This window comes from Danio aesculapii, chromosome 17, assembly GCF_903798145.1.
Source record: "Danio aesculapii chromosome 17, fDanAes4.1, whole genome shotgun sequence".
Lineage (NCBI taxonomy): Eukaryota > Metazoa > Chordata > Actinopteri > Cypriniformes > Danionidae > Danio > Danio aesculapii.
This window is the reverse complement of record NC_079451.1, coordinates 41,545,509-41,567,573: the sequence shown is the minus strand read 5'-3', so window position 1 is coordinate 41,567,573 and position 22,065 is coordinate 41,545,509. Positions and strand designations below refer to the sequence as shown.

Genomic DNA, 22,065 nt, shown 5'->3' with positions numbered 1-22,065 from the left:
GCTGAAGTCAGATATTCTGCTTTGAAAATGTCTGTTCTGTGCCGGACTGCTGTCTTTGTTTTGTTTCTTTTACCCGGCCAATGCCACTTAAATTTCAGCATCACGGGTTGCCTTGTTGGAAAACCGCATATTTCATTAATTCAGAAAGGCTCTCAAAGCATTTGCCCGAGATCGAACAGCCCTGAAATGAGACGCAGATTTGGAGTCCCACATGAGGTTATTGATTAGCAAATAATATAAATATTATGAATGTAAACATTAGATAAGCAGGTTACATTGTAACGGCGTGTCCTACCAACACACCACGTGACGAGATACGCAGTGATGAGCAATTTGGTTGTTTGCACCAGACGAAACACGACAGAAATTCAAATACATCCATTCAGAAGCACAGAAAATGCATGAAATGGTAAGGTTTATAATCGAATTAATACATATCAAACCTCTTTAACATGATTAAATGTAGATGCTGAATCACTGATATTTGTTGGCTGGCACTGAGTCACGGTTCTACAGTTCAATTTCAATCTGTTTATTTTATTTTCAAGATCTGAGGTGAACTATGTGCTGCTGCTTTTAGTATTATGGCAATAAATGTCATGTTAAATGCCATTCAAACTCACATTATTAGCATTTAACATTGAATTATGCACATGAGGTGTGATCATTATCAGTTTTCAGTTGTTCAGGTGTTGGTTAGAGTAAAAACTTCTTTTTATATGGAAATTATTCGCTCTATCGCGAGCCGTTGCTTTTATAGAACACGATTTAAATCAGCCATTAGGCTCGATATTCGCTCCTGTTGGTCCTCAATCTGGCAACCTGCGTTTGCTTGTGATTTGATCTAGGAATGTAATACCTAGTTCAACCACTGGGTGTCAAACTTACACACTGCACATTTAAACACACAAAAAATGCTTACTGTGGGTTAACCTGTTATTATCATTAATAATAATTTATTTATTATCAGGTTTCGTTCTTTAAACATCTACACTATAAAAAATGCTGGGTTCGATTTTTGCTGGGACAACATGAAGAAATTAAGTTAACTTATTAGGTTTTACAAATTTAAGTGGATTGAACATAATCGAATTAGGTTGTTCCCAAAAAAAACTCAAGAATTGTGTTGTTTTAGCTCATTTTAAATAAGTAGTTTGAACAAACATCATTTTTTGTGTGTAAGCTTACTGTAATTCAGACTAAGTCGTGAACTTGACATTTTAGAAATTGTTTGTTGCTCTAATTTTGATCTCCGCTTTATATCGAGATAAAATTTTACATTTCAGCCATGGATTGGTGATAAGCCTGTGGCACGAGCTTGAAAAGAAAGAACTGTGAGAGCACTTAATTCTTCCTTGTGGAAAACATTTGTTTAATGTAGCTTTCAAGTCGGTGTCTTCACTAAAAACAATACACAGATGGGAGGCAACAGAATGACAGATTAAGTATATTTATTTCGAAGTGTCCGCTAAGTCTTTGTAAGTACGCATCTCTTCCCTCGCGTGATGAAAGGATGATATCACTCCTTGTATTTCAATTAATCTAATTAAATCGTTCTTGCATCTTCGCCCTGGCCCTGTGAGCAAGTGCCAAAACGTAATTATGATCTTCGTTTCATGGAATGCTCAAGCACATGGTGTGAGGATGCACCAGAGCTGGATAATTGGCAGCTTTATGCTAATGAGGACTGGGAAGACAGAGAAAAATAAAGAGCAAAGCATTTCCGGAGTGACAAAGCGTGAGAATGAGTGTGTTACTTGCATAGTAACTGTATGATTTAACAAACCCACTCTAGTATACAGTTGAATTATTAGCCACCCTGTATATTGTACTCCCAATTTCTGTTTAATGGAATTTTTAACACATTTCTAAACATAATAGTAAATTAATAATTTATGTCTAATAGCTGATTTCTTTTACCTTTGCCATGATGACAGTACATAATATTTTACTGTATGTTTTTCAAGATACAAGTACTCAGGTTAAAGTTTAATTTAATGGCTTAACTAGGTTAGTTAGAGTAATTAGGTAAGTCGTTGTATAACCATGGTTTGTTCTGTAGACCACTGAAAAAATATTGCTTAAAACGGCTAATGTTGTGGTCGACAGTGGTGTTGTCTCCACTGGCAATTACTTCCTGTAGTCTATTGTAACTGCCAGTGGTGTTTTCTGTTACGAAATGGACACTTACAAAAGACTTGCAGATCCAAATGCAGTTTATTAGTCGAGGTCGTACAGGCAGAGGTCATAAACAGGAGCAAAGCAGTAGAGGTCAGAGCCAGCTCCAAGTGGGTGGGACTTGAGCTCCAAGTGGGTTAGTGTCATAAAGCTAGATACTGATCTTGTTACCGGGAGGAAGGAGGCGGAGAACCGACGAAACTTTAAAGGTATTTATTAATAAAAAGGATGGCAGCTCCTCATGGAGACCGTCGCCTAAACCGAATCAAACACATCATAACTGTCCAGGCTTGGACCTTTTTCAGCTTCCTCTGGGCCTTCGAGCTCCAAGTGGGCTGTACAAACCTGAAGTTTTTATTTATTTAATGTCTTGTACATGACACAGTCCAATATTGTGCTTTATGAATGTCTACACCTACCCCAACTCTAAACCTAACCTCACAGTAACCTGATATGTTTTATTGAAACTCCTATTTGACAGGCGAGAGAGGAGTTTGAGCTCAGGTAGATGTCAAGAACTCCCCTGCTGTAGAAGCTAATGAACAGATAGTGATTGCTCTTAAGAGATAACTACTTACTAGGAGCATGTCTATGGTGCAGATTTGGATTAGTCAACTAACTTAAGTTGCATGTTTTTGGACGGTGGGAGGAAACCGGGGAACCCGGGGGAAACCCATGTGAGCACGGGAAGACCGTGTAAACTCAGCACAGAAATGTCAGCTGGCTTGGTAAGGACTAGAACCAGTGACGTGCTAACCACTGGGCCACCGTGCCACCCATCTAGGAAAGAAGGAGGAGTAGGGGTGGAAGGGGGGATTCTTCAAAACAAAGATGGCTGTGAACTTAGGGTATTTATAGTGGCTTAGAAATCGTCTGATTGGTGAATCATTAATTAAATAATGCGGGGCCGGCTGCAAGCAATCATAAGCATGTGATCCTCTGGAAATTAGTTTATAAATAAACTTCACAAGTTTTATTGCAGAGCAACACAAACTGTACGCAGAAGTATAAATGCACGGCAGGTGGGTGTAGACGTGGGTCACGCCAATCACTCGACGCAGAAATATAAATCAGCCTTTATTGTCAGCTGTTGATGAGCACAATGGGAGTTTTAGTTCATTAGGAAGCTATCTCCAACAGAGAAAACACAGCTGGTGATTACAATGGACTAAAGAAGTAATCGCCAGTGGAGACAACACCACTGGCAATCAAAATAATATTGACCTAAAATGTTATTAAGAAAATTAAAAACTGCTTTTACTGTAGCCGAAATAAAACCAACAAGACTTTCTCTAGAAGAAAAAAAACATTGAAAATACTGTGAAAAATTCCTTGCTCTGTTAAACATCATTTGGGAAATATTTTAAAAAGAATAAAAAAAATGCAGAGTAATTTTGACTTTAACTGTATATAAAAAATAAACATTCTCTTATTGAGGAATGTGCCATTGTTCTAAGATTTCAATTAGGCATTAATTGGTATGGTGGTGGTTTAGACTCGTGGCTGGTAACCAGAAGGTTGGCGGTTTGATCCCTGCAGGAAGTGAACCGTGAGCCAATCAGAGTTTGAGTAAGGCACTTAATCCCAGAATGCTCCAGGGGGGGATTGTGCCTGTAATAAGTTCATGGCGCCAGTCTTTTGGTGACATCATGCAAACTGCTTGATTCTACGGTTTTGTGGAGATAAATTAATGATTCTAGTATCTAATTACTTAGCAGTGCAGATAGAGTCATTAGTCTGCTCGGGGAAAGACATTGGAGGAACCAAGTGTGTACGTTTGCCCAGAGGAAAAGTGAATTGCTCTTTAATCGCTCTGGTGGCTTAATTATTTGATTCATCATTTTCATCTAGGGCCAGGTTTCCAACTAAGATTCAGTAATCCAATCACAATGGTTAGCCAGACTATTTCAACCTGGTATTAACATACACTCAAGTATGTCTCTTGTGAGCACTTGTGTTTATGTTTCGTTAGGCCCCTTCCCTCTTATTTTGTCACAGTCTACATCACTTTGTAATGCATTCAGTGTGACGCATGAGAACATTATACATGTTACACTTCCTACGAGCAGGCAGGAAAGCAAGAGAATGGAATATTAAGTTGGTTGTCTTTTGAGGTTGTTTGAATGCATTGACAACATGAATGCTTACGTTACAAAAACAAACATCTGACAAACATGCATCTTCAAGTGGTCAAAAGTGGTTAATGTCACCCGCTTCGAATGTTATCACTTAATTGAATGGGTGTTATCAGTGGTCATCAGCTGATAGATATGGGCCAATGTGAAGAAGTGATGATTTTTCCAGCTGTCTTCGACGGCCACACTGGTACACACACACACACACACACACACACACACACACACACACACACACACACACACACACACACACACACACACACTTCCATGTAATTGTCCCTGCGGTTTGCTGCAGATGCCGAGTGCATGCTTAATCCCACTTCTGACACCAACTGCGACACTGACACTGCGATCACAAACTGTGATGCTGCAGTAATGTAGTTTCCTCGGAGTTGGTCAGTTTACCTGGCTAGTGAGCGTGTTGTGGCAGAACCGTGAGCAATTCTCTTCGTTAGATGCTCTAATATTTTGTATATATATATATATTAACAATTTCACATAAATTAGCATGCCAAAAATAAATTGTTTATTTTTCTTCGCATAGCAAATTAACATGTAACTTGACTGTTGCATAAAAATAATAGGTTAAATAACAAAATGGGATTTAATTAACAAACAAGTAAAATAAATATATTTGTAGTAAAATGTAAATGAAGGAACTAGGAGCTGAATCCAACTCAAATGTTCTTGAATAAAACATGTTTCAGTAATGTACATATGTACAAATATGCAATGTCCGATAAGGCTTTTGAGAGGAGTTTTGACAGTTCAGTGTCATCATACAAGAGAAAAGCTAATACAGATAGTATGATTTACTTTAGAAAATGCGGCATAAATTCATCATATTTAGCCTTTTAGATTCTTTTTAACACATGTTTGTCAATCAGACAGAGCTTCTATGTTCTTTCTTGCTGTCAATTGATTATTGGGAAATTAATAAATAATATAAATAATTCTTGTTAACTTCCAGCCACAGCCATATGTGATCTATAGCTGATTAACCATTTGGAAGGATAGCCTTCTGAGCCTACATAACGCTATTCCAGAGTTTAGGAGCCATAAATGAGAAGGCTCGACTTCCTTGAGTAGACTTTGCTATTCTGGGTACTACCAGAAGCCCTGAGTTTTGAGATTTTAAAGAACGGAGAGAAGGTGAGAAGATATAGGTGAATAAAGTCATATTTACAGACTTTTGCCAGATAAAAGTTTTCTTGGAGCTTCATATGATGACAGTTGAATCCCTAAAGTCACATGGAATGTTTGAACAATGTTTTAGGATTTTTCTGGATGAACATTTCGGGAATGTTGCTGTCTATGGATGTCTATGGAGAGCTCCAGGGTTTTATCTAAAATATCTTAATTTGTGTCCCGAAGATGTCCCAAAGGATTGGAATGACCTGACTGAACAAATAAAATGATATAATAATTCGGTATAATAATGAAATGAGCAATTAATTACAGAGTTTTCATTTTTCTGTTAACTAATCTTTTAAAGTACAAATGAAATCAAAACTAACCATATGATTTTGTCAGCTCACATTCCTAGTTTTGTGGTGAACAGTTCATCTGTGCATGTTATTAAGAAACAAATTGCTTGCCCTTGTAATCTTTAATTAAAATCTGAAAATGGATCATTTAATATTCAGTTTCTCTAGGATCTGCATCACAATAATAAAAAAAAATGGTTGCAGCTTCCAATTCATGTGAACTTTAAGCTCAACATGCTTTAGATGCTGTTTATAGCTGTATTATTGACATCATTCTTCCTACTCTCTCCACAGGATCCCTCGTTCTCCCTGCTGCTTCATGATAAGTTGCAGGTGCCCAACAGCACACGCAAGGCATGGAATGAGCGTGACGGTCGCTGTGACGTCTGCTCCACCCACTTGAGTCAACTGAAGCAGGAGGCCGTCCACATGGTGCTAAATCTGGAGCAGTGTGATGTATCTCCTGGCTCTCCTCCATCCCTGGCCTCCCTGGTGGGATCCCGCAGCATCCCTCAGGGTCCCACACCACCCCGTGACTGGGCTTACCTCCCTACAGGCTACCACCACCCTTCAGCCACCTCTGCTACTGTTTCTGCCACCACAGCCAGTTCCACCCCAACAACAACCACCAATGCGGGCAACAGTGGAAGCTCCCACCACCCATCCTACCCCAAACACGGGCCCAAGCCCAACAGTCTGGGGGTGTGCAGTGGGGTGGAGAGGAAGAACAACTCACCTGGCCACTCTGGAAAGACAGCAGGACCACAACAGCCTCATCTACCCAGCAGCCCTAACAACACTAATGGAAATGTGTTGAGTTCTGTTGCACTCCAAGCTCATCAATACCTAGAGGGGACCTGGACATCTGGACACCTGTCAAGAGCCAATGGTGTCACACTTTATCCCTATCAGGTAGGCACATATTAAACCTCAGACATCTATCTTTATTTACTTATTTTTCTGTCTATCTATTAAAGCATGTCCATCCATCCATTCGTTCATAAATGGATCTGTATATATCTATATCTATATCTACAGTGTATTTAAATATCCATCCATATCCTTATCTATTCATTAATTCATATTTATATCTATGCATCATCCCATTTCCATCAATATTTATAGCTATATATATTAGATCATGAACATTTATCCATCAATTTATTCATATCTACATCTGTATATCTAGTCTTTTTCATCCATCCATCCATCCATCCATCCATCCATCCATCCATCCATCCATCGATACATACATACATACATAAATACATACATACATACATACATACATATCAATATACACACACACATATATATATATATATATCCAATTTATCCAACAATTAATTTCCATTATAGATCCTTAAAAATATCTAGTCATCCATCCACCCACCATCCATCCATCCGTGCATCTGTCTGTTCGTTCATCCATCCACCCACATATCCATCCATCCATCCATCCATCCATCCATCCATCCACCCACATATCCATCCATCCATCCATCCATCCATCAGTCCATCCATCCATCCAAAAACTATCATGCATAAATGTTCATCCATCCATCCATCCATTCATATCTTTCTCTATATATATTTATATCAGTTTTCATTTACATCATTTCAGTTTATCCATCGAACATCCATTCATATCCACATCTGTATGTTTATCTTCAGTATGTCCATCCATCCATCCATCCATCCATCCATCCATCCATCCATCCATCCATCCATCCATCCATCCATCCATCCATCCATCCATCTATCCACCATCCATCCATCTGACCGTTTGTCCATCCATCCATCCATCCATCCATCCATTTATCCATCCACACATCCATCCATCCATCCATTCATACATCCATCCATCCATCCATCCATCAGTCCATCCATCCATCCATCCATCCATTCAAAAACCATCATACATAACCGTTCATCTATCCATCCATCCATCCATCCATCCATCCATTCATCCAAAAAACTATCATACATAACTTTTTATCTATCCATCAATCCATCAATCCATCCATCCATCTAAAAACCATCATACATTACAAACATTCATCCATCCATCCATCCATCCATCCGTTCGTCCGTCCGTCCGTCCGTCTATCCATCTATCCATATCTCTCTCTATATATATTTATATCAGTTCATCATTTCCATTTATCCATCCAACATCCATTCATATCTTTATCTGTATCTTCAATATATCCATTCATCCATCCATTCATCCATCCATCCATTCATCCATCCATCCATTCTTCCATCCATCCATCCATCCATCCATCCATCCATCCATCCATCCATCCATCAGTCCATCCATCCATCCATCCATCCATTCAAAAACCATCATACATAACCGTTCATCTATCCATCCATCCATCCATCCATCCATCCATTCATCCAAAAACTATCATACATAACTTTTTATCTATCCATCAATCCATCAATCCATCCATCCATCTAAAAACCATCATACATTACAAACATTCATCCATCCATCCATCCATCCATCCGTTCGTCCGTCCGTCCGTCCGTCTATCCATCTATCCATATCTCTCTCTATATATATTTATATCAGTTCATCATTTCCATTTATCCATCCAACATCCATTCATATCTTTATCTGTATCTTCAATATATCCATTCATCCATCCATTCATCCATCCATCCATTCATCCATCCATCCATTCTTCCATCCATCCATCCATCCATCCATCCATCCATCTCTACAGATATATATTCATCCATTAAATCATATCTATGTCCACCCATCCATCTATCCATCCATCCCTCCATCTATCCATGCATCCATCCATCCATCCATCCACCCACACAAACATCAATTCATCCATCAGTCCATCCATCCATCCATCCATCCAAAAACCATCATACATAATCGTCTGTCTGTCCATCCATCCATCCATCCATCCATCCATCCATCCATCCATCCATCCATCCATCCATCCATCCATCCATCCATATCTTTCTCTATATATATTTATATCAGTTTCTATTTACATAATTTCAGTTTATCCATCGAACATCCATTCATATCTGTATCTTTATCTTCAGTATGTCCATCCATCCATCCATCCATCTATCCACCATCCACCCATCCGTCCATCTGACCATTTGTCCATCCATCCATCCATCCATCCACACATCCATCCATCCATCTATCCACCATCCACCCATCCGTCCATCTGACCATTTGTCCATCCATCCATCCATCCATCCATCCATTCATCCATCCACACATCCATACATACATACATCCATCCATCCATCAGTCCATCCATCCATCCATTCAAAAACCATCCTACATAACAGTTCATCTATCCATCCATCCATCCATCCATCCATCTAAAAACCATCATACATTACAAACATCCATCCATCCATCCGTTCGTCCGTCTGTCCATCTATCCATATCTCTCTCTCTATATATTTATATCAGTTCATCATTTCCATTTATCTATCCAACATCCATTCATATCTTTATCTGTATCTATATCTTCAATATATCTATTCATCCATCCATCCATTCATCTCTACAGATATATATTCATCCATTAATTCATATCTATATCCACCCATCCATCCATCTATCCATGCATCCATCCATCCTTCCATCTATTCATTGAGTAAATTTATGCTTTTTAGGGTATTTCATTATAACCATAGCAACATGCTAATGCATTTCAGAAATGGGCTTTGAGTGTTCTAAATGAATCCTACAATCAGTCATAAGCTCAGTTAGGATACGGCCTGAAGCTGGCTGCATATGTAGGCAAACACTTCAAGACAGCTCAGATTTTGGAATGAAATCTTAGCTTTTTTATTCATGGTTGGAGACTTAAAGCTCCTTTGGGCAGAAGTGTTGCCTGATGTAATGAGATGTTGTTTACGTATAGTGGTTAATGTTGTAATCTGATGATACAGCCCTCTGGGAGACCCTCTGGGTCTAATGTGCATTGGTAATGTATCAGGCAGAAGCTATTACAATTTATATAGACTGCATAGGGTTAGGAGGATCCTCCAATAGAATCAGTTTGATTCATTTGTTTGGATAAAAACCTTATTTTGTGTTTGCAAAGATGGAGAGTTCATTTGGTTTTTCCCTCGCTGTAATGAGATGGTCTCTAGATTATATCACTGGAGAGCAAACATAATTCTGGCAAACAGAGTGATGTTCAGCCCTCCAAAGCCCTAATTTCTGCCATCTCACAGAGAGATTCAAGGTTACTGCTTTTCTACTCTGAGAAGTCAACATGTCATATTTGAACAAGCATTTGAATAGGATCCAAATGAGAGATTTTGTTTTAAGAAGGATAATTTAGTCACGCTGCAATTTAGTCCTAATAGGAAAAGAATGTGAATTGAGTCACTCAGGTGGAGTGTTTTTGGGAAAGTTAAGCAAATTAAGCCACAGCAGGTTGATTAGATCTCATCAGAGAGATGTCTTCTCTGGAGTCTCGCTGGCTTATCAAGTAGCGTCAGATGTTTAGACTCAATTAAAGAGAAAGGAATGTTGCTTAAAGGACTTTGGAGAGTGCTACTTGTGCTGAATGTGCGCTCCAGTTCACTGGGTGTAATTCACAATAGTTTAGTTCGAATATGAGGATTAAAAAAAATCAAAATGCTGAGAAAATGTAAAGTTGTTTAAATGACGTGCTTAGTCATCTATATTAGTAATCCAAAAATACGTCTTGATATATTCATTCATTCATTTTCTTTTCGGCTTAATACCTTTATTACTCTGTGGTTGCCAGAGCGGAATGAAACACCAACTTATCCAGCTTGTTTTATGCAACCTATCACTGGGAAACACCCATACACTCTCATTCACACACATACAGTACGGACAATTTAGCGCGGAGAACATGGAAACTCCCCACAGAAATGCCAACTGACCCAGCTGAGGCTCCAACCAGCGACCTTCTTGCTATGAGGTGACAGCGCTACCCATTGCGCCACCACTCCGCCTGTTTTGATATATTTACAGAAGGAAATTTACAAAATGTCTTCATTAAAGAGGATTTTAAAATGATTTTGGCATAGAAAAAAATTCTTTAATTTTTACCAAAACAATGTATTTTTGGCGATTGCCACAAATATACCTGTGCATATATACCACTAATATAATGATTTTGTGATCCAGGGTCACAAGAGCGCTCACACACACACGCACGCACGCACGCACACACACACACACACACACACTAGTAAATCAATCATATAAATAATTTTCTATAATATAGTTTATATATTTCTTATAAATAAAATCGGTATCACTTTATTTTCAGGGTTCCTTAAACGCATTTTGTTGAATTTAAGTTACATTGCATTTACATGCTAACTATTTCTCATTAGATTATAAGTAGACTGTTAGGTTGGGGTTGGGGTTAGGGTTAGTGTGTTGACTTGTACTTGCAAAGGAGCATTTTGAGCAGATATTAAGCAGACAGTCTACTAATACTCAAATGAGAAGTAATTGGCATGTAGTTGCAATGCAACATTTAGTCAACAAAATGTGCAATAGGAACCATCAAAATAAAGTGTTACCAATAAATCATGCATCTTTAGATTATTTAGATTAAATGACCATGGTGCAGCATTAAAATAATACTTAAATACCATTTTACATCTTTATAATTTCTTACAGTACAATACGATATGTTACCACTATATCAGCAATCGTTTGTTTTATTCATTTAAAATATAATCAAAATCTGTGTTGGGCAAGCTACTTGCAAAATGTAGTGAGCTAAGCCATTAGCTACTCTACTTAAAATGTAGCCTAACTACACTAAAAGCTACCCTCTGGGAAATGTAGCAAGCTAAGCTAAAAGCTTCTTGGCAAGCAACATCTAAGCTATATTCAAAATTTTCATTTTTAAATCAAAGCAACTTAAATTCAAGTCAGTCAAATCTTAGTGATCAATAATATTGTTCAGTTCAATTATTTACTGCAAATAATCTGCTGTACTGAACAGAAACAAATTATAGTATATAACAGCAAAAACTAAAAATCCAATAAAACCAGGTGTTACACATTTAAAATACCCAGGCTCATTCTGAGAACGTAGTCCCGGGGACGTTTCTGGAGACCGCGAAATACGTCCCGGGAGGTACGTATTTGTGCAGTTTTTGTTTTCGCGAGTCCGCGAGAGGCCGCTGTGCGCGCTTTTTCCCGCGCCGTTCTCGCGTAAACCCGCTAGAGGCCGCTGTCGAACGACCTTCCGCCCGTCTGCCTGTCTTCATGACGGAATGATTGACTGTGCGACCGGCCAATCGGCTGACCCACCCTCCTCCGTCCCCAAACCCAACCAACGACGGTTCACAAAAGCCGTCCAGAAAAAGAAAAGCCCTCGTCCGGTTTTTACCACGTTTTCGGATTTTGACCACATTCTCACCCTGTGACGAACTTGTTCGCTTCATTTTTTGGATTTTGTTTTTGTTTTCTTACCTGATTCCTGGAACCGCTCTTCCCCGGACTCGAACCCGGTCGTCGTCGTCGTCGTGGTCAGCCCCTCTCTGCGCCTCGAGTACACGAAGACCTAACCGGACAAACTGGTTGCAGCGGGAAAGCCCTCCACACGGAGGCGAGGGAACGGCGTCACACCGCCCCGCAGCGTTCGTTTAAAAAAATGAAATGCAGCCGTACGTACCCCCGGCTACGTATTTCGCGGTCTCCAGAAACGTCCCCGGGACTACGTTCTCAGAATGAGCCTGGGTTGCAATTTATAGTTAAGGGAAATAGTTAAGAATATTGAATTATTCATTGAAGTTTCATTAACTATCATGAATTAATAGTAATTACCATAGTATACTTTAGCCTATAAAGCCTATATTACTTTATAACAGTAATATATATATATATATATATATATATATATATATATATATATATATATATATATATATATATATATATAAAATTAAAAAGTAACACAAGTTAAAGCATTTCACTATTCATTCATTCAATCATTCATTCATTTTCTTTTCGGCTTAGTCCTTTTATTAATAAGGGGTCGCCACAGCAGAATGAATCGCCAACTTATCCAGCACGTTTTTACACAGCGGATGCCCTTCCAGATGCAACCCATCTCTGGGAAACATCCATACACACTCATTTACACCTATACACTACGGACAATTTAGCCCACCCAACATGTGCCGCATGTCTGTGGTCTGTGGGGGAAACTAGAGCACCTCATGGAAAACCCACAGGAATGAAGGGAGAACATGCAAACTCCACACAGAAACGCCAACTGACCCAGCCGTGGCTCGAACCAGCGACCTTCTTACTGTGAGGCGACAGCACTACCTACTGCACCACTGCGTCGCCCACTTTACTATTGTGTAATTTAAAAACATTATATATATTATATACTATAAATTACTAAAGTATTTTTTGAGCACAGCATCAGAATGAATGTTATTGCATTTTAACATGTACTTCTCGAGGCAGGGGCGTAGCAACCGGAGGCGACGGGGGGATCCGTCCCCCTCACTTTTAGAGACAGACCATTTAGAAACAGGTGACTAATAATTAAATAAACATATGATCTCATACAGCCGTCCCCCCCACTTTTAAAATGTCCGCTACGCCCCTGTCTCGAGGTATGCTCACGAGGAATCCTGAAATAACTCCTCTCCCTCAGTCATCTTTCCATCAAGCAAATGTCTTGTGTTAGCGACGTCACCGACCATTTACTTTCATCAGCACAGCTCCTCACAGCTCCGTGAATGTCAGTGCCGTCACTTATTGATTCGTGATTTGTAAATGTAGCTTGTGTGGACGCTACTGCGCTACTTGACTAAAGAAATAGCCTCGCTACTGAAAAGCTATTTGATTTAGAAAGTAGCGACGCTACTGCCACGATACTGAGAAATGTAGTTAAGCTACTGTAGTAGCGTTACTACTTGTAGCGACGCTACTGCCCAACACTTATCAAAATTAGCATGATGACTTTTTCCTTTGTATATTTCTTTTTACATACGGTCAGAATAAGCATGTTTTCATCTTTTTAATGAAAGCATCTGTCATGCTAAATGACCATGGAACATTTATTATGCTTTAAATATATTAAAACTCAATAGATGAATCTACAATTTTAATTTAAAAACATCTAAACAATATTTAGATCCATCTACAATAAACAAGCATGCTGATTTTCATTAAAGAATGCTCACTTTTCTCTTTCCTTTAGAAAGCAGCATCGTTCTTTGAATCGGCATCATGAGCATGGCTTTGGGCGGTTTGCTAGATTTACAGACAGAATGATGGGTTACAAACAAAATATGCCCTGAAATGTTCCCCTATGAGCACTAGATAGACTCATTGTGGATTTAAAAACCATTTAGAATCACGAAAACAGGCTGTTTATAGGTAGACATAAACAGGAATCGCTTAAGGAATGTTCAGCTGGCTGCATTTGGTGAAATGTCTGCTTTGATCTGCTTTCGTGTAAGTGGTTGAGTGGGTAAATGCTCCTTAATTCAATTTAAGGAATCGAGTCTTTAAAATCCCATGTAGATTAGGAGGAACGTGTCCCTTCTCTGAACTTGGGCAATGAAACAAAGCCGCTTTGTAGGGGAATGATCTAACTAACTAGTTACAGTTACAGGCCACGAGTTTGACCTGTGATCTGGTAATAGGTGTGGGATTTAGACATTTCTGAATGCGTTTTAATATTGAGATGGTACCTAATGCATGATGGGATTTCTTCTAAGTTTATCTGTCATGTATATTTAATGCAGAGGATGTGGTGATACTGCTGCTCAGCTTCAGGCGCATGATTTGTCAAACTTTATGGCTGTGGCTCAGTGAGACCTTCCACCCATAAAATAACATCAGAAAATTCACGTCTAACATTTGCTTTTACACAGAGACTCAAGGTGAAGCTTTTTCAGTAATGGCACTTTTTAATTAGGAAAACATGAAGTATTGTACTCATTGTGCATAATGTCTTATCATAGTACATTTCCGCAAGAATACAATGCTAGAACATACGCATAATTATATAAGAAATGATTTGGTATAGAAACATTTCAGATGCTGTAGTTATAGTTGGACCAAATGTGTGTTTTTTTCGTCAACCTGGAGGAGAATTTCTTTCGTTATGATGTTTTTAAAGAACAATACAGTTTTATGTTGAATTCTCAGTGTTAGTGTTACACAGTGTCACAGTGGATTGTGTTAGTGTTTTTGGGAGAAAAAGTAAGTATGTATAATAGGTTGCAATTTTAATTTGACTATAAGTCAAATAGCTACTCTAAAATGTTCACATTATATGTTAAAGGGCACCTATGGTGAAAAATCTACTTTTCAAGCTGTTTGGACAGACATATGTGCATGTATGGTGTATAGACTGTCGTATTGGGGTGATATAAACACACCCAGTCTTTTTTTTTCAATTTAGCCACATAAAAACGGTGGACCAATTGGAGCGGTTTTCAGATCGAATATCGATCGTTATCGATGCAACTGCACAACAAATATTCATTGGTAAAGTTCTTACTGTATTTCTCACAAACACTACGTGAGATCTGCTTCCTTTAAAGCTGCGGTCACACTGGGCTTTTCCTCCCATAGACTTCCATTCATACGCACGCGAATGCCTCAGACCAGAAATGCAGGGTCATGCGTTAAGTTTCGCTGTTAGCTGCGGTGCAAAGTTGAAGTTTGGTGAACTCTGACCTGCGAAACCACATCACTTGACTGCGTGAGACCAATCGAGGATCAAAACAGAACCTCTCTGGACAGAAATTTAAAACATGAAGCAATCGCTAGCTTTTTTAATGTCTAATAAGCTTGTTTAATCCCTCCCCTTTTCGCAGCACCGCACAACAGAATTTCGCACACACAAAGCCCGGTGTGACCATAGCTTCAGTCTGTCTGAAGCAGAACAAGCTTTGAACCATTCTGTGAGCAAGTAAAAAACTATTAAAAAACCACTCACTTTAGAGGCTTAAATTCTGGCTAAGAAATGATCTGGCATGTGTTTAACAATCAGAATGTGTGATCTTCTCCCAGAAGATGTTCTCGGTCAGAGTTTAGGTGGGTCAATTCTCAGCTGTACCATTAGAAAACAGCACGGTTTTCAAGAAGGAAGTGATTTAGCCAGTAGATGCGGCACACCCTTCACCTCTGTCTAACCACAGCTTCCCCGAAACACGTTCTCTCTGGATTTGTTTTCTCTTGTTCTGCCTGTTCTTCTCCTCCTTGAAATGATGTCTGTATCTCCCTCTCCATCTCAATGAGTCTTTTGTGACTCCTCCGCTTTTCACTTCTGTTTACCTTGGCTGAGATCGGCTCTATTTTCTGTATCTCGCTCTCTTTCATTGCCCAAGGGTCTGTTTTTTGTGCACAGGAAGCAGTTAAGCTTGCGTTGGAGAGTCACTCCGATAGTGACAATTACTCTGGATGCAGGACCTTCTTATGAAAACAGTTTAGACGCCACACACGGAGCTTTGACATTCCATGTGGACTTTGTCTTATCCCTTATAAAAATCTTCTCAAGGAGGGCTCTTTTCTCAAACCCACATCCTTTTATTTGGAGGAGGAATGTGGCTCCCACCCAGAGGATGCTTGGAGGTTGTGTCCGAGGGCCATTTAAAGGCATGATGAGGCAACTTCAGTCTTGAATATGTTTTAAATAAACTATTGAATGGATGTTTATTATTTCGAGAAAGAAGTTCCTTGTTAAATTGGTTTCTTGGAGCCTGGCTGTGGGCAGGGAGCATCTGTAAGGGGTAGGGGGTCTCCTTTTGCTCTGTCGAGAGCTATTAAAGTGATTCATTCCGAGAGTCTCTCCACTTTGCAGACTGTACACAAGCTGAATACAAATAGAGGGTTTATGGAGTTTCTACTTCACATTCATCAGGTCAAGCTCGCTGCCTACTTGTCTGCTCCGGCATGTCATGATCAATGTAAATCTTGGCAAAATAAGAGAAGGAAAATTGCGTGAGTCACCGAGGGCCTTAATATGTGTTGTGCTCTAATGCCTGCCATATGTTTGCAAGCAGCCGTTCAGATTTGAATCGAGAATGTTTTTTTAGATGGCAATTACATTTCTGAGTGTGAATGGAATTTAAAGTGAGGTATAGCAAACTGGAGGCAAAGTTGTGTTATTGAGTGTAGTTTATTTTTGACCTATGACTACAAAACTGTGGATGGATGAAAGGATGGATGGCTGGATGGCTAGATATGGATGTATATATGTATGTATGGATGGATGGATATATGGATGCATACAGATTGATAGAATGACAGATGGATGGGTGGGTAGTTGAATGGATGGATGGATAGTTACAGATTGATAGAATAACAGATAGATGGATGGACAGGTTAATGGATGAATGGATGAATTAATAGATTGACAGTTCGATGGACAGATGAATGGATGAACGGATGAATTAATAGATTGACAGTTAGATGGACGGATGGATGAACGGATTAATTGATAGATTGACAGATAGATGTACGGACGGACGGGTGGATGGATGAACATATGAATTAATAGATTGACAGTTAGATGGAAAGACAGGTGGATGGATGGACAGATTAATTAATAGGTTGACAGTTAGATGGATGGATGGATGGATGGGGGAATGGATGAATTAATAGATTGACAGTTAGATGGACGAACGGGTGGATGGATGAACGGATGAATTATTAGATTGACAGTTAGATGGACAGATTGATGGATGAACAGATGAATTAATAGATTGACAGTTAGTTGGATGGATGGATGGATGGATGGAGGAATGGATGAATTAATAGATTGACAGTTAGATGGACCAACGGGTGGATGGATGAACGGATGAATTATTAGATTGACAGTTAGATGGACGGATGGATGGATGAACGGATGAATTAATAGATTGACAGTTAGTTGGATGGATGGATGGATGGATGAACGGATGAATTATTAGATTGACAGTTAGATGGACGAACTGGTGGATGGATGAACGGATGAATTAATAGATTGGCAGTTAGTTGGATGGATGGATGGATGGATGGAGGAATGGATGAATTAATAGATTGACAGTTAGAAGGACGGATGGATGGATGAACAGATGAATTAATAGATTGACAGTTAGATGGACGAACGGGTGGATGGATGAACGGATGAATTATTAGATTGACAGTTAGATGGACGGATGGATGGATGAACGGATGAATTAATAGATTGACAGTTAGTTGGATGGATGGATGGATGGATGAACGGATGAATTAATAGATTGACAGTTAGATGGATGGACGGGTGGATGGATGAACGGATGAGTTAATAGATTGACAGTTAGATGGACGGATGGATGGATGAACAAATGAATTAATAGATTGACAGTTAGATGGATGGACGGGTGGATGGATGAACGGATGAGTTATTAGATTGACAGATAGATGGACGGATGGGTGGATGAACGGATTAATTGATAGATTGACAGATAGATGTACGGACAAGTGGATGGATGAACAGATGAATTAATAGATTGACAGTGAGATGGACAGACAGGTGGATGGATGGACAGATTAATTCATAGGTTGACAGTTAAATGGATGGATTGATGGAGGAACGGATGAATTAATAGATTGACAGTTAGAAGGACGGATGGATGGATGAACAGATGAATTAATAGATTGACAGTTAGATGGACGAACGGGTGGATGGATGAACGGATGAATTATTAGATTGACAGTTAGTTGGATGGACGGATGGATGGATGAACGGATGAGTTAATAGATTGACAGTTAGATGGATGGACGGATGGATGGATGAACGGATGAGTTAATAGATTGACAGTTAGATGGATGGACGGATGGATGGATGAACGGATGAGTTAATAGATTGACGGTTAGATGGACGGATGGGTGGATGGATGAACGGATGAATTAATAGATTGACAGTTAGTTGGATGGATGGATGGATGGATGAACGGATGAATTAATAGATTGACAGTTAGATGGATGGACGGGTGGATGGATGAACGGATAAGTTAATAGATTGACAGTTAGATGGACGAACGGGTAGATGGATAAACCGATGAATTAATAGATTGACAGTTAGATGGACGGATGGATGAACAAATGAATTAATAGATTGACAGTTAGATGGACGAACGGGTGGATGGATGAACGGATGAATTAATAGATTGACAGTTAGTTGGATGGATGGATGGATGGATGAACGGATGAATTAATAGATTGACAGTTAGTTGGATGGATGGATGAACGGATGAATTAATAGATTGACAGTTAGATGGATGGATGAATGGATGAATTAATAGATTGACAGTTAGATGGACAGGTGGATGGATGAATGGATGAATTAATAGATTGACAGTTAGTTGGATGGATGGATAGATGAATGGATGAATTAATAGATTGACAGTTAGATGGACGGACAGGTGGATGGATGAATGGATGAATAAATAGATTGACAGTTAGATGGACGGATGGATGGATGAACGGATGAATTAATAGATTGACAGTTAGATGGACGGACGGGTGGATGGATGAATAAATAGATTGACAGTTAGATGGACGGATGGAAGGATGAACGGATGAATTAATAGATTGACAGTTAGATGGATGGATGGATGAATAAATAGATTGACAGTTAGATGGACGGATGGAAGGATGAATGGATGAATTAATAGATTGACAGTTAGATGGATGGATGGACAGATGAATGGATGAATTAATAGATTGACAGGTAGATGGACGGATGGATGGATGGATAAAAGAATCAATGGACTAAAAACTTTGAATAAACTGGATAGAAAAATAGATTAATGGATAGGTAAGTAATAGAAAAAATTGCTTCATGTGCACAATTCAAATTCAGACCAACTATACTCAGCTACTTACTTTACTTTCACTATAGCTCTGTCATCATTTAGATCATATCCCATGGTTTTATTTCTTTCCGCCTATTTCCACTCTACTGTCCATATCCAGGTCTGCATGTCCTGTTTTCCATTCCATCCACACGGAGAAGTGAATCACTTAGAGAGAGAAAACTGTCTCACACAGATATAGTGAGAGCTCAAGGGATGGTGAAGAATAGTAGTTAACATAACCAGGGATGGAGTATATCAGTGCAGTGTATTCCGGCTTTAATTATGATGAATGAGGAAGTGTCTCCTCGTGGGTGTGAAGGGGGCCGCTGGGGAACAGGCTGGAAGGAAACCTCCACTCATGGGCTTCTTTTAGATCTCTCCTTTCCTCTCCTGGGTATTTCTGCTGCATCAGGAAATTTTCATTCTCAGGAATGTTCTTTACCTTCCTCATCCATCACACCTGCTCATGGTCCCGGTCCCCTGTAAACCTGGAGCTGGTGCAGTCACATGGCGAGGGCCGGCCTGCTGTTGAAACACATGAAATAAGACATCCATAAAATTACAAGCGCTGGATATTGATTTCACACATGCCCAAGGACGTACTTGGCAATCTGTCATCTATGGTGAAGTTGCTATAATTGTGCTCACGGCATTCTAATATGCTTGAATAAATCACTAGAGTTATATTTTCCTGCAATATTAAGATTTCGCTCCCTAGTTTTTGCAGTTTTATGACACACTGAGAAATTATGTATCACGTTCATCTTCTCAAGGCTTAAAAACCTTTAAATCATGGGAAAATATCATTCTTTTCTAAATAATTATCTTTCTTAGTTAGAATTGCATGCATAAAATAATAAAGACAATAATAATAATAATAATAATAATAATAATAATAATAATAATAATAATAATAATTATTATTATTATTATTATTATTATTATTCTACTGTGAATTAATTTCATTTCCAATTACTGGGAAAATCATTTTTCTTCACTGAAAAAGTTGCTTCTTTGGGGAAAATTGAGGTTTTCAATAATAAAAAGTAGTTAATGCTTAGATATTAGATATCTTTATTTTAAAATCACCAATTTTATTATTTATTTTATCTTATTTTTATTATTTCTATAAATTTTTTATTATTTAATTTAATTTAATTTATTATTATTTTATTTTTTATTATTTTTTTATTATTTTATTTTATATATTTTATATTATTTGTTTATTTCTATTTGTGTTATTTATTTTTTTATTATTTAATTTTATTTATTATTAGTTTATTGTTTTATTGTATTTTATTTTATTGTTTATTTTTTTGTTTAGTTTAGTTTTTTATAATTTTTTTATTTTATTTTCTATAATTTTTTATTTTATTTTATTTTTATATTTTTTATTATTTTATTTTATTTTTTCTTTTTATTTGTATTGTTTTATTTTTATAATTCAGTTTATTTTATTTTCATTATTTTATTTAATTTTTTAATAATTTTTATGAATGACTAATAACAAATACCACAAATATTCCTAATAATATATTTTATTTTTGAGATCAAACATCCCCACCTTGACATAGCCTAAGGTAATAGAACGTACCAAGCATATTAATAAGCATGTACTTTTTATTCATTTAAAAAAGAAAAAAAATCTGGAAGAAAACTATCACCATATGTTTTTTGAGAACTTGGACAGAAGACATGCATTGTGGCCGACTATCTGTTGATCTCTCAATAACCTAATCTCGCTGATATCAGTAATACTGCGACTTTTAATTTAGATTAATAAAGCCATATAAAGGTTTTGAAGGTCAAAGTCAATGTCAACCAGTTGGACAAAGATATAGAGATATTACGTTCTGACAAAAAGCTACTATGAGACAGTAGAGAGAGAGAGAGAGAGAGAGAGAGAGAGAGAGAGAGAGGAGAAGTAAATGAGGGAGGAGAAGAGAAGGAGAGATGAATGGAGGATGGGCAGAGAGGTGCAATCTGTGCTGTTGGCACTGCTGGTATTTAATGCTCCTTCTTCTCATTCCTGCACAACAGATGGCAAATCAGCCATGGGTTCCCAAGTGGTCTGACTGGCATTGAGCAGGGCTGGGTCGTTTCAATGCCGCCGCGAGGATAGAATTGCCATTTAGCACATGGAAAACAAACATTCTTTAAAGATTTACTGAAGTATTTTTAAAGTTCATATTGTACACTTACACTGCATTCTCAGGATGCACTTTTACTGTACTATTAAAGAGGCTGTTTTTGCTGCCGCAGTAAATTACCTTGTTATGATTGACTACCCTTTGCTTACTGGTGTATTTCACACTGTTTCTGAGCCCTTAATAGGCTTATATATGTTAATTTGCTCATGATTATGACTTTTTTTTAGTTTCCATAATTGTCCTGGTTTGGCCTGG

At 38.3% G+C, this 22,065-nt stretch overlaps 1 protein-coding gene across 1 annotated transcript in view; it reads left to right on the top strand.

The window, feature by feature from the left end:
- Nucleotides 1-22,065, top strand: part of kif26ba (kinesin family member 26Ba) — a 201,256-nt gene that overhangs the window by 58,090 nt on the left and 121,101 nt on the right. Inside the window, 1 exon segment of the mRNA XM_056476361.1 lies at nt 6,098-6,715. Coding sequence (XP_056332336.1) covers nt 6,098-6,715 — 618 coding nt within the window.